The sequence below is a fragment of the Symphodus melops genome (genome assembly GCF_947650265.1).
Source record: "Symphodus melops genome assembly, chromosome: 20".
NCBI lineage: Eukaryota > Metazoa > Chordata > Actinopteri > Labriformes > Labridae > Symphodus > Symphodus melops.
In genome coordinates, this window is record NC_136710.1 from 2,560,676 (window position 1) to 2,573,933 (window position 13,258).

Below are 13,258 nucleotides of genomic sequence, written 5' to 3' on the forward strand. Positions count from 1 at the left end.
CCCAACTATATTTAAATTCCCTGTCAAAGACCAACCTTCCATTTTAAATATTCCTGTTGATTCCCATTACATGGAAAGTTTCCAACTTTGAAAATTCCCAGAATTGATCGACCCTCGTCGTGACTAATGTTGACAGTCTCCTCCTCTGTGTTCCTCCAGGATCCGAACCGTCTGTACTACGAGTCCGCCGAGCTGAAGCTCTTTGAAAACATCGAGTGCGAGTGGCCGCTGTTCTGGACCTACCTCATCCTGGACGGCATCTTCATCAACAGCCCCGAGCAGGTGTCCAACCCGCCCAGCTCCAAGCTTCCAACGGGAGCCTCTGTTTTTTCTTTTTTTCCCAGAGTGCTAACCGTGGACGTTGATCTCCCGTTAGGTGCAAGAGTACCAGGAGGCTCTGGAGGGGATCCTGATCAAGCAGAAAGACGGGATCCGATTGGTCCCAGAGCTCTACAGCGTCCCCCCTGATAAGGTGACGACGTCCTCCTCACACTGCTTCACACACTCTTCAAAGACTACATTTAGAGGAGGGGGCTTCTTGCCTTTATTTGATTGGACAGCGGAAGAGAGACTGGACCTTGACTCGACGGAGGGAAAAGAAAGAGGAAGTCGTTACGGATTAGTCTCCGTCCGCTCAGCCAATGAGAGCTTGTTAAAGTTGAAACAAGTCTTTCTTATTCAGTGCCACTTCTACTATTAATTTATATATATTTATATATAAAATATTCATAAATATATTATTTATTTTTATATTTATTAATTTTAATACATAATTAATAATAATAATAATGAATACAATTAATTATAATTAATAATTAAAATTAATAATAATAATGAATAAAATTAATAATAATTAATATGTACAATTAATAATAATTAATGTGTACAATTAATAATAAATTAATATATTAATAAATATAATATTAATATATTAATTTACTACTAAGTGTTACCTATGGTGTGCGTGAAGGGACAAAATAACATGCGATAAAAAAACGTGAACGCGTTTAATTTGGGAGTTTTATTAATCATGTTCGTGCTGACAGCCATCTTTGTGTTTTGTTTTCCGTCTCTTTGACCTCTGTTGTTTGTGAACCAACCAGGTGGAGGAGGAGTACGAGAACCCTCACTCGGTGGAGAGGATCCCCATGGGGAAATGTCCTCTGAAGTGGGGACAGTCGCTCTACATCCTCGGGAACCTTCTGTCGGAGGCGAGCAAACATCGGAAAAACACCCGTCAAATAAACGACTTCAAGAATTCGACTTTAAAAAAACAAACAAAAAAAAAAAACCTCCCTCTTCCTTGTTTTCAGGGATTTCTCGCCCCCGGGGAGATCGACCCTCTCAACAGACGCTTCTCGACCATCGCCAAGCCCGACGTGGTGGTGCAGGGTGAGTCGGCGGCGGATGAGTTCTGAATAACGTGGAGTGAAGTCGTTGTGTTCACTCTGTTTGAACTCGTCCGCTCTCAGTGTCGATCCTGGCGGAGACGGAGGAGATCAAAGAGCTGCTGCTGAAGAACGGCATCGACGTGGAGACGGTCGCCGACATCCATCCGATCCACGTGCAGCCCTCCAGAGTCCTGAGTCACATCTACGCCAGACTGGGTACGACCGCTTCTTCGTGTCCTTTGGACCCGTGCAGGCTGTCAGCGGTCACGCTTTGACCCCGCCCCCCCCACCCCCCGCTGTGTTTCAGGTCGTAACCCTCGACTGGGCCTGACGGGTCGACCCTACAGGAGGATCGGCGTGCTGGGAACCTCCAAGTTCTACATCATCAGGAACACCATGTTCTCCTTCACGCCTCAGGTCTGGACTCAAATCACCGCAAGCTGATTTGTCGGGTCGTCGATCCCTCAGCCAATCAGCTTCAGCCTTCCACTTCATCGCTGCTTTTGTTTGTTTGTTTGTTTGTTTTTTTGACCCCTCCAGTTCATCGACCATCAGCACTTCTACTTGGCGTTGGACAACAAGATGATTGTGGAGTCGTTGAGGACGGAGATCGCGTACCTGGCGTCCAGGTGGAGGATGACCGGGCGACCCACCGTCACCTTTCCGATTTCTCAGACGATGCTGAGTAAGCACGAAACACCTTAACGAAGTCTGAAAGGTCCCGTTTACACTGGTTGAAGATGCTAACGGTGATGCTAAACGTAGCGGTGTGTGTGTGTGTGTGTGTGTGTGTGTGTGTGTGTGTGTGTGTGTGTGTGTGTGTGTGTGTGTGTGTGTGTTTCAGCTGAAGACCACACCAACCTGGACCCTGCGGTCTTGGCGACGCTGAAGAAGCTTCAGGACGGATATTACGGAGGAGCGAGGTGAGATGGACTTCCTGTTTCGGATTTCTGCGGCGCTGCTGGCCGATTGGTCGGCGTGCGAGCAGAAGAGCATTATGGGATGTGTTTCTTCGTCGACGAGGCTGTGGTCCTCCCAAGCGGGAGGCCCGGGTTCGAATCCCGCCATGTGGCTCTGCAAATCACGCCGTAGCTCCCGATACGAGGATTTAGAATCGATCGTTCTGGTTGGATGATTTTTTTTTTTTTTTTTTTTCCTTCCAGGATCCAGACGGGAAAGCTGTCGGAGTTCATGACCACTTCCTGTTTCGCTCACCTGAGCTTCCTGGACGGTAAGGCTTCCGGCAGCATGAGCCGCCGCGACCAAGAGTATGATGCTGATGCTGATGAGGCTGACGGCGATGGATACGTGCATGAGTTACGCTGTGATGATGGTAAGAAACCCCAACAGACCGATGGACTGATGAGGGAGGAGCGGTGACACCAGACGGAAACATTTCACATTTCATTTCCTCATTTTGAAACCTGGTGCAGATGAATCACTACTTCCTGTTTTATCCTTGCTGTGACATCATCACCGATCTTCCCCGTCGCCATCCTTCCTGTAACGATGCTGCACGATTTTAAAAACATGAAAACTCCACTTTTATAGGAATCGGAATTTTAAAAAAATTACAAAAGGAATTCATGTTTGTTTGAACAGTTTGAGCACACGTCTGTCACGCTTTGTCTGCGTGTTGCAGGACATGCTGATGTTTCTGATGATGTCATGTGACATGTTGGAAATGAGCGTGCATGGTTTGAAACGTCCTCCGACCATGTGAAGCATCTTGTCAGCATTTTGATCCTCTTTCATCGTTTAGTCACTTTTAACACCTCAATCACAAAAAAAAAAAACAACTCTCCAGGGATTGGCTGCCTTCTCACCCCCGTATTCACACATCCTCCGTGCACGCCGCCACGGTTTCTCTCCGTCAGACTGGCGTTGGATCCGTTTCCAGGAAACATCAAACATCACGTTTCTATGTCTCTCTGAGGACGACTTGTTCTCCACTCTCAGCCTGTTTTGACGTCATGTTGAGAAAACAAAACGATCACGACTCCACACATTGTGTTTTATTTTGAAATTGACAGGATGCTCTGTGCGTTTTCCTTGTGTGACTTCCTGTATGTGCTGCGATATTCCGTCTAGCTTGATGCAAACGTGCAGCGTCCTCCACAGAAAGTAGATTCACTTTTCTCCCTCTGTTACTTCCCCGTCTCCAGAGGCCGACGACCTGGCCCAGTACCTGGACCACCTGTTGGCTCACGCCGCCCCCAAGAAGCCCAAAGAGCAGCAGGTGAAGGGTCTGGGGAGGTTCAAGGCCGCCGCCGCCAAAACCAAGGAGATGGTGTCTCTGATGAACAAAGCGCAGGGTCTGGACGTGCACGGTGAGCGCTTTTACTCCAGACGGTTTTCAACCTGCTCCTGCATCAGACTCCTGTTTACGTCTGTTGTTTTTGACCCACAGCTGTGAACATGTACCTGCCTAACAAGCTCTTCCGCACACGACAACCGTCGCTCAACCTGAACCTCCCCGACCCGCTGCCAGGGGACTCTCAAGTCTGTTTGTTTTTTTTTTTTATCCTTCCTCTCCAGTCTGTCCCTTTTTTATAAACCTCATCATGAATCTCCCCCTTCCTCTCTTTGTCTGACCTCCAGGGCCCACAGGTGGCGCTCGCGGCGTTGAGCCAGATCCCCCGAGACGCCAGCGGAGCCATCGACCACGGCGCCTTGGCCCAGATGCTCACAGACACGCAGAATCTCCAGGACCAGGCCGACATCCTCTACATCCTCTTCAAAGACAAGTGAGACTCACACACTTTGAAATCGCTAACCCGTGTTGTTGGGCTTTTATTTTTTTGAATTGTTGTCTTAAGACTTCCCTTCCTGCTGAAGTACAACCGTGCTTTTATTTTGAAATCAATGAAGGAGCTGCCGGCAGGTCCAAGGGTTTGAACTTGACTTAACTAAGGAACGAGAAACTCATGAGATCCAGAACCAAAGAACCTGAAGCTCTCTGTGCGTGTGTGTGTTTTTCTGTTTGCGTGTGTGTGTGTGTGTGTGTGTGTGTGTGTGTGTGTGTGTGTGACACAGGGGCATGGACTGGGACACTCGTCTGCACGGTAAAGGCTCCACAGTCCGGTCTCTGCTGTCCGACCTTTACGAGAAGGCCGGCGAGCTGAAACACTGGAGCCTCATCAGGATGATCTCCGGCATGCTGAGGAAGAAGGTGGAGGAGCTCGACTCGGTACGACACACACACACACACACACACACACACACACACACACACACACACACACACACACACACACACACACACACACACACACACACAGTTATAAATGTGTGCTGCGTCTGTAGGCCTGCTCAGATCTCCTGGCTCATCAGAAACACCTGACAGTCGGTTTACCTCCCGAGCCCCGGGAGAAGACCATCACAGCCCCGATCCCCCCGGACCAGCTGGCCGACCTCATCGACGAGGCCAGCGACAACAACATCAGCGTGGCCATCCTCACTCAGGTCGCTCACGTCCTCCTCTTCTTTTAATCATCCACCTTGTCCGTCCTTTTTTTTTTTTTCAAACGTGTCCCCTCCGCTCTTCAGGAGATCATGGTGTACCTCGCCATGAGCATCCGGACTCAGCCGAACCTCTTCAGCGAGATGTTCCGGCTGCGCATCGGTCTCATCATCCAGGTGATGGCCACGGAGCTCGCCCAGTCGCTCAACTGCTCAGGTGATTATTAAAGGAGCAGTATGTCACTCTGACCCCTGGTGTTTAAAATGGGTACTGCAGTCCAAATTCAAAACATTGGAGAGCGCTGTCCTTTAAAGTTTAAATGTGTGTGTGTGTGTGTGTGTGTGCAGGAGATGAGGCCACAGAGAGTCTGATGGGTCTGAGTCCGTCCGAGCTGAAGAATCTCCTCCATCACATCCTCAGTGGCAAAGAGTTCGGAGTGCAGCGCAGCGGTCGGTCACTAAAACAGCCAAACACGTTTTATTCAGTCTTTTGTGTGTTTTTCCCCTCTGCGGTTAGTTTGTGTGTGTGTGTGTTTATATATGTTTGTGTATTATTCACCTCCACAGTCAGAGAGGTGGAAGTCGGCGCCAGTTCCGCCATCTCCATCCATCAGCTCGGGAACACGGGCGCCACGAAGAGCGAGCGAGCCGGCATCAGCAAACTGAAGAGCGACATGAAGATGGTAGAACAAAAAAAACCAAAACACAACAGATTCAAAACTCACATTATCACAACACTGCGTCGCATGTTTGAAAATCTGGAGCTCGAAGAAAAGTTTTTTAAAAAAAACAACCAAATAAGGAAAAAGGAATAAACACAACATGTTAGTGTGATAAACTGCACAAGGAGGTCCAGTACTGTGCTCACTGACAAACTTGACTTTTTGTCTTGTTGCAGCTGGAACACAGGTTGTCTTTGTCGGATCCCAGCAAGGTGACGCTGATTACAGGAGCAGGTGTTGGGGTGTTAATTCACCTCGATAATTGTTTTTAAAAAAAGAATGATAATAATAATAATAATAATAATAATAAAGGGGCGAGTCGCATCAGAGAAGAAATCGTGGAGATAATTTTTTTAAGGCCTTGTGAAGAAAAAAAATTGTTGATAATCGGAGGAGGATTTGGTTTCTTTGCTTGTCGATGAGGAGAAAATGAGTTTTTAAATCCCTCAGATTGTTGTGATTTATTTATACCTCGACTGTTGGTCACACGGTCCCAATCGTTACTAATCGAAACTTTAGACTTGTACTGTCGAATGACAAACATCTATCAGTCCATCTGCTGATTCAGCGGACGAGAGCGCAGAGAGTTAAACATAGTTTCTTGTTTCTCAGCTTAACTTTGTTTTCTTTGTTTTAATCCAGGAGCCCAGGTTGTCTTTGACAGATCCTGCAGAGGTGATGATGATGTTTAGATGTTTAGTTTGTTTTAAGTTGCAGTTTAGTGTTTTGATAATGAATTCCTTGTTTGTGCTGTGTCATCGTAGAAGGACTCTGGTTCATGTTATGATTTGAACATTGTAATTCATTGTGTTTCCTGTTTGCAGGTTGACCGCAGAGTGTCTTTGACTGACTCAGTGAAGGTGATGATGATGATGATGATGATGATGATGATGATGGTTAATCTTTTAAAATATCGGGCAGAATTGAAACCTCATGGTTGTGGTATAATTTGAGAAAATATCAAATCAATTGTGTTTTCATTATATTGTGATGCAGATGGATTAAAGGTGACGGAAGTGTTCACAGTGATGAAGACGAAGATGATGATGATGATGATGATGTCCATCGTTAGACTTTTGACCCGTTGAATTTATGAATTTTTTTTGTTGTTTTTGCTTTTTCTTAAAAAATGATTTCAGATGGAAAAAATCTCCCAGATTGCAAATTTTAATTTCAGTTTTAGTAATTTGAAATAACTGTAGCGATATTATGTATTTGAACTTTTTTGAATAGAAAGCAACCCTTTTTTTATGAGGATTTTGAACAGATACAAAACTAAAGGTGCTCAAATGGTTGTGTTAGCATGCTAACGTTAGCACACTTGAGTTAGCTTGTAGCTTCATATTGCTCATAAATTGACACAGAATGATTGTGATGTAAAAACTCTTACCTGGCGTCCAAATAAGCAGAGAGTATGTTCTTCTTTTCTCTCGTCCTCGACTTAAACAGCTTCACGTGCACTCACAGATTCAACGACAGTACAGCTAGCAAGACTCGCGCGCCTTCAGTGATGGATAAAAAAACGTGTGAAGCAGTGTCGTGTTTATTTTGACGCTCGTGTTTGAACTGGTTTGTGGAAAGTCTTGAATGCACAGTGGATTTTTCTTTTGTCTCTTTTTCAGCTCGACCAATCACTGAGCTTCCCTCGAAAGGTGACAACAGTAACGGCGTTTAAAAAAAAAAAAAACAACAACTACCGGTGTTCTGGGTGTTAATTCATCTGAAATAATTAACAAGAACATCAACTCTTCAAGCTTTTAACAGTGCGCTGTTAGCACGCTGCTAGCTTGTGGCTGCTAATGTTCAGTCCAGCTTCAAAGCTTTAACATTTGCAGATAATAATTTATTAATGACGGCAGAGCTGCAAAAAAAAACATTTTAAATGACTGTTTTTGTTGATTTAGTCAGAAAATGCCCCAAAAAATTTTTTTATTTGAGATCTAAGAAAGAAAAAAAAAAAAATTCTATTATGTCGTTAAAGGATGCTATGATGATCATTTCTGGTTGTTTAATGATTTAATCACATGTTGTGTTTAATTTAATTTAGTCTGTCTCCATCATAATCCCTGAATGTATTTATCCAGAAGGACACCTTAACCCAAATCTGTCGGATCGTTTCCCGCCCTCGTGAATCATTAGACAGAACACAGAGCTCTTTGTTTAATTGCTGTGACTTCATATTGAAGTTTGTCCTCTTAAGTTGATGATATAATTGATATAATTTCCCCCTCCTGGTAACTCGTTCGTGCTTGCTGCTCATTTGTTTGTGAATCTATCGCTCTCAATTGTTCCCTCGCCGGCACAGTTTTGTGTTGTTCATTTTGGACGTGTCTTTTCTTTTTTCTGCCTCTCAGGGCTCGCGCTCCTTCTCTCTGGATATCGACAACGTTGAATCCGGGGTAAAGAGTTTAACTTATGTTCTGGGTTTTTTTTTTCAGGTTCATTTTCTAGATATTTTTGCCCCCCGTCTTGAGGGAAACGAAGCTTTAAAATATTTGGATTCATTTTTGTCTTGTGGCCGTTTAGAGGTACAGACTGCCCTCCATAGAATCTCTGGACATTCCTGAATGCATCCCGGCCGCCAAGGATACCCGGCACGGCCAATGGCTGCGCAGGAGGCGTCTGGACGGAGCGTTGAACCGAGTCCCCGTGGGCTTCTACCAGAAAGTGTGGAAGATCCTGCAGAAGGTCAGGATGTGTTGATGTGACGATGACTTTTACACGATGACTCGTCTTTGCTTAACGTGTGACGGTTCAAATCTCTTTGTGTTCTAGTGCCACGGTCTGTCCATAGAAGGGTTTGTCCTTCCGTCTTCAACCACGAGAGAGGTAAGACGCCAACTTGACAAGACAAGAAAAACATTGCATACTTTTTAAAAAAATTTTTTTTTTTGAGTTTTGTTACCTGATGCTCAAATCTTTATGTCCATTCCTTCGCTGGCTCGATCTTAATCAGGTGTCGAGGTCACTACAAATCCCTAAACGCACAGTCAGTATTTAAATCCCGCCACCAGGGGGCTCTCAATCAAAGCAAAAGCAAAAAGACGACGTTTGAAATCTGGCGGCAATCATGGGAGTGATTCTCTCCGCTCCTCCCCTCCCCCACCCCGATGAAAATGAACGAGCACAAACCGACCTGAGGAAGCGAACGTGTTCACCGACACGCTGATGTATCCGAGTGTCATGAGCAGCGTAACATACAGTTTCCACGGCAACGATAATCCTGTCTGTTTTGGTGAACGTCCTAAGACACGTGTGACTCTACATGGATTTTCTCTGGCTTTTGATAACTGTTGGAAATACTTCATGTGACGTAAAAGTACTTAACGTTTAAATAATTACATATTTGAAATTCTAAACGTTTATTTTTCAAACTTCTCCTCTGAACAAGTAATTTAAAAAAAAAAAAGCTCCGGGTAGAAAAGCTGACAGTGCAAGGTTAAAACAGTTTTCTGTAAATACAAACTCCAGATGACGCCAGGCGAGATCAAATTCGCCGTCCACGTGGAGACGGTCCTGAACCGCGTCCCCCAGCCCGAGTACCGGCAGCTGCTGGTGGAGGCCATCCTGGTGCTCACCATGCTGGCCGACGTGGAGATCCCGAGCATCGGCTCCATCATCCACGTGGAGAAGATCGTCCACGTGGCCAACGACATGTTCCACAAAGACCAGGTGACGTAAAGTGGGGGTCTCGATCCCACCTCTGCTGCACGTCGTACCCATTAACGATTTCATTTTTTTCCTCCAGACGGACCTGGGAGCAGAGGAGCACATCCTGGAGAGGGATCCGTCCACTGGAGTGTGCAGGCTGCTGTACGACAGCGCCCCCAGTGGACGCTTCGGGAGCATGACGTACCTCACCAAGGCGGTTGCGGCGTATGTGCAGGACTTTCTGCCGAGCGGCTCGTGTGCCGTGCAGTGAGCGAGCGAGGGGGGGGGGGGTGAAACCACTTTTCAGAAAGAGGAAGTCGAACACTTGTTACATTTTAATAACCATGAATGAAAAATGTTTTGTTCTTCTTCGACACGGTGAATCAGACAATCTTCAATTGTGATTAACTCAACAGAACCGACTGATTTGATGTTTTGTTTTGGGTTGTTTTTTGTTTTTTTAATGAAAAGATAAATGACACAGATTCAACATTCGATGGCCCTCTTGTGTTGTGGCGGCTTGTCGTTCTTTTCACCGGTGCCGCAGCAGCTCAAATTAACATTGTGTTCCTTAAACAAGGAGTTTGACTTTCAGTCCCACCTTTTATCTGCTGCCCTGGTAGGAAGTAACTTTTAATGGCACTTCCCGACGGGATATTTTGGCATCAGTAATCTCTCGACATTGTTGAATATGTACAGAGTTAAACAACAGAAAAATAAATTTGAAGTATTTTGTTTTTCCCATTTTCCCTCTGAACAGACGCATGTTTGAAAAGCACATTCGTCTGACTCGTTTCACACGTTTAAGATTCAGACGTGAATTAAAATTGTTCCTCAGATTACCGTGGACGTTTATGCAACTGAGATCAAAAAACTGATGATCGTTCACGTCCAGAACTGAGATTGTTTTTTTTGGTTATTTGACGGGATTTCTCCGACTGGAAAAAAAAATAAAAAATCAACAGAATTATCCTTGAAGTTTCAAACAGCTCGTACATCTCTGAGGCGTCGCGACACTTCGAAGAGTCGAGTGGATAAATTACATCCCTGGGAAATGAATGTGAGTGAACTGTTGAGACTGAAGTCACAAGTTTTCATTCTTACAAATCTAATCTTGTCTGTAACATTTTTTTAAAGACTTGAAAACGTTCGACGTGAGCTTTCTGAATAATGACTGTAATTGAGCCTAATTTATTACGACACATTTGTTTTGTATCGTAGCTCACCAGCTTAAACCCGCTTTACCTCTAATCCTTAATGCTGTACGATGTGTAAAATAACGACGATTAAAAAAAACATACTATTTATTTTAAACTTCTTAATACTTTGGGAAGGTCAGAAAAGACGTTTCTTGAACGCCTTAATTTTGCATGTGTGAACATTTCTGAGTGTTAGGAGCGTTGTTTGGTTTGTAACTCTGCAAAAAAAAACTAAAAACTGCAGAATGTGTAGAAATAAAACCACCTTATTTTGAACTCAATTTTTATTGATTAATAAATAATAAATGCATTTTCAGCACGTTTTGTACTTACTCTCTGAATGCTGTGACTTTTTTAGTCGTCTTTTTAAGTGACCTAATTTACTTCTGCTCAAATAAAATGTGAGATATTCTGGCGTGATTGTAACTTATTTATTCATATTTGGTGTTTCACGTCATCTTTAACCAAAATTCATTAAATTCAAATTCTGGAGTAAAAGAAGTTAACATGAACTTAAGATGTTGTGTGAAACTGTAAAACCTTTAACTACTAAGATGTTTTGGGGGTTTTTTTGCCTTTGAAACTAAATCAAAACCTATTAAAAAAACAACCAACCAACACTCTCAACTTAATGTAAACATCACTTTTTTTCCAGGGCTATTAATGATAATTTTACTGTGTTTGTTTGTATTTCCTGCAGTGATAGTTTAATTTATTTCCTCGTCTTCAGTTTCTTCTGCATTGTTTTTTTTTTTTTTCAGCTAAGTTGCAAAGAGAAAAAAATGGAGGCTTTGGTTCAAGTTGTTGAACAGATTGTGTTTTTTCTCACCGATAGGGGGCGCCAGAGAGGCGATTTACCAACAACACTGATCTATCAGATGGTCAGAGTCACCAGCAGGTGGCAGTACATGTGCACAAGTTAACTGTGACTTCATTGCAGCAGGTTCGGCTCGTTCCCAACTTTATATCTGCAGAATGAAGAAAGTTTTTACAACCATACAGTGAATGCTCAGAAGTTAAGGGACAACTTGTCTTTTTTTGTTTTCACACTCTGCTAGTGATAGAAATGTTTTGATGCATTTGTAAAAAAAAAAGGAAAAAAAACAGTATACGGCATTGCTAGCAGCGCTGTGTGCTATATGCTAATTAAGCTAAGTAGCATGCGTTCCTCTTGGACACATTTTGAAAAGTGTCCTAAAATCTTACAGCTTTTTGTGTCTTTCAAAATGTAGACTTCATACATGCTTGAAATAAGACTTAGACACCTGAGCAATGATGCTGGTTATTATTTGAGCCAAATGCTAAAATCAGCATGCTAATTTACTTACAATGGCAACACTTAAAAGCAGATCTTAAATGTTGCAGCAATAATATTCATAAGTTTTATAATGTTAGAAAAGTGTTCGCTAAATTCTAATAATTTAAACGTTTGAAAGTTGGTTTTGTGATCTTTGGTGATAAAATGAAATATTGAATGAATTAATTTGGGTTTTCCAAAGTTTTAAAAACTAATGAAAGCAACTAATTGCACAACAACAAAAAAATCATTACTGTGACACGGTGACATAATCATGTTGAGTTCAGTGCAAAAATCAATTGAAACTGTTCAAAAGGAGAGAAATGTGTGCATGACGCAAAAGCTTTGAAACATGATATTTAGAGTTCGAAGTCTACAGATGTTAAACAGACAAAAATAAATGACCTGGCTTATATATATATACATGTGTTAAAAAGCAAACACAGGAATAAACACAGACAGAGGTTTTTGTCTGGGCCTGAAAATATTGACTGGTCATACATGCACAACACAAACTTAGTCTATATTTATTCAGCTCGTTGGAAATAATCTTCGTGAGTTGTCTTTCCCCTTTTGGGATCCACTTTCAGGAAATGTAAAAATCAAAACGGTTTCAGTTGTTGGATCGAAACATTCAACTGTAAAACGTGTTAGAAATCTTAGGAGGAAAAAAAAAAGAGAAAGAGGATCTTCTCTCTGTCTTTATGAGGAGAAAACATTTTGACACGCGCGCTCTCTCTGAAGACAGTTTGTCTCTCTCGCTCTCTGACTACATTCCCCGAAGATATCGAAAACATCTGAGTGTCAAAGAGCAAAGCAGACTTGAAAACAGTAAGAGGGAGATTTCAGTCGTCTGGCACGGCTTGTACCAAGATCACTGTGTGCTAGGCGAGAGTTGACTCCCACCCAGACATCCGAGGAAGCATCCAAATTGGACATCAGGACTCGGGAACATGAACTTCTGACTATCTAATATAAAGGAACAGTAAACAGCTTGTTGTAAGAGCAAAAGTGTTTTGTTGCAAAATTCATCTGTACAAAAACCCCGACGTTACAGAATGACCATTTTGCAGAGGAAGGGGGTCAAATACAAGAATTTATCACAACTATACAGACATTAATACACACAGACAAAGCATGTTTACACCTTACATGTATTTCAAACAGGACATGATGCAGCTGGTTGCAGATCAAACAAACATTTTTCAGTTTGCAGAAGGAGGGAAAATCAGATGTTCTTGGCATGTGCATGTTTATGGGTTTGGTACAGATGCCCGATGTGCCGATTGGGAAATGGAAACAAAGATGTGATGTCACGTGATCAATTTGAGAAACGACTGACACTGCTGCACCGATGCAAAGAAGGATAAATTGTGAAAACTGAAGACGTGGCTCGAAAAAGCTACGACAACAATGCCGTCGTATCCGTCCTGAAGAACATCGTGCAGTTGATGATCATGAGTCCATTAAAGGGACGGTCTCATCTGAACGTCTTCATGCCAGCAAAACCCCACAAATGGGGAGGTGAAATGTGGG

General features: G+C 43.2%; 1 protein-coding gene across 4 annotated transcripts in view; it reads left to right on the plus strand.

Moving 5' to 3' along the window:
• phka1a (phosphorylase kinase, alpha 1a (muscle)) overlaps positions 1–10,840 on the plus strand; it is a 16,527-nt gene extending 5,687 nt beyond the window's left edge. Inside the window, exons 10-34 of one of the 4 annotated variants that reach the window (XM_079371980.1) lie at positions 160–282; positions 377–472; positions 1,104–1,211; positions 1,314–1,392; positions 1,473–1,607; positions 1,699–1,808; positions 1,932–2,076; positions 2,236–2,314; positions 2,555–2,724; positions 3,557–3,721; positions 3,802–3,893; positions 3,993–4,138; positions 4,428–4,581; positions 4,698–4,856; positions 4,941–5,070; positions 5,202–5,303; positions 5,421–5,536; positions 6,218–6,250; positions 6,400–6,435; positions 7,198–7,227; positions 7,930–7,974; positions 8,102–8,263; positions 8,351–8,404; positions 9,047–9,247; positions 9,324–10,840. In XM_079371980.1, coding sequence (XP_079228106.1) covers positions 160–282; positions 377–472; positions 1,104–1,211; positions 1,314–1,392; positions 1,473–1,607; positions 1,699–1,808; positions 1,932–2,076; positions 2,236–2,314; positions 2,555–2,724; positions 3,557–3,721; positions 3,802–3,893; positions 3,993–4,138; positions 4,428–4,581; positions 4,698–4,856; positions 4,941–5,070; positions 5,202–5,303; positions 5,421–5,536; positions 6,218–6,250; positions 6,400–6,435; positions 7,198–7,227; positions 7,930–7,974; positions 8,102–8,263; positions 8,351–8,404; positions 9,047–9,247; positions 9,324–9,497 — 2,844 coding nt within the window. In that variant the 3' untranslated portion in view covers positions 9,498–10,840. The remainder of the gene's footprint in view (positions 1–159; positions 283–376; positions 473–1,103; positions 1,212–1,313; positions 1,393–1,472; positions 1,608–1,698; positions 1,809–1,931; positions 2,077–2,235; positions 2,315–2,554; positions 2,725–3,556; positions 3,722–3,801; positions 3,894–3,992; positions 4,139–4,427; positions 4,582–4,697; positions 4,857–4,940; positions 5,071–5,201; positions 5,304–5,420; positions 5,537–6,217; positions 6,251–6,399; positions 6,436–7,197; positions 7,228–7,929; positions 7,975–8,101; positions 8,264–8,350; positions 8,405–9,046; positions 9,248–9,323) is intronic. The other 3 variants (XM_079371981.1, XM_079371982.1, XM_079371983.1) reach the window with 3 other exon arrangements.
• The last annotated feature ends 2,418 nt before the right edge of the window (positions 10,841–13,258 follow it).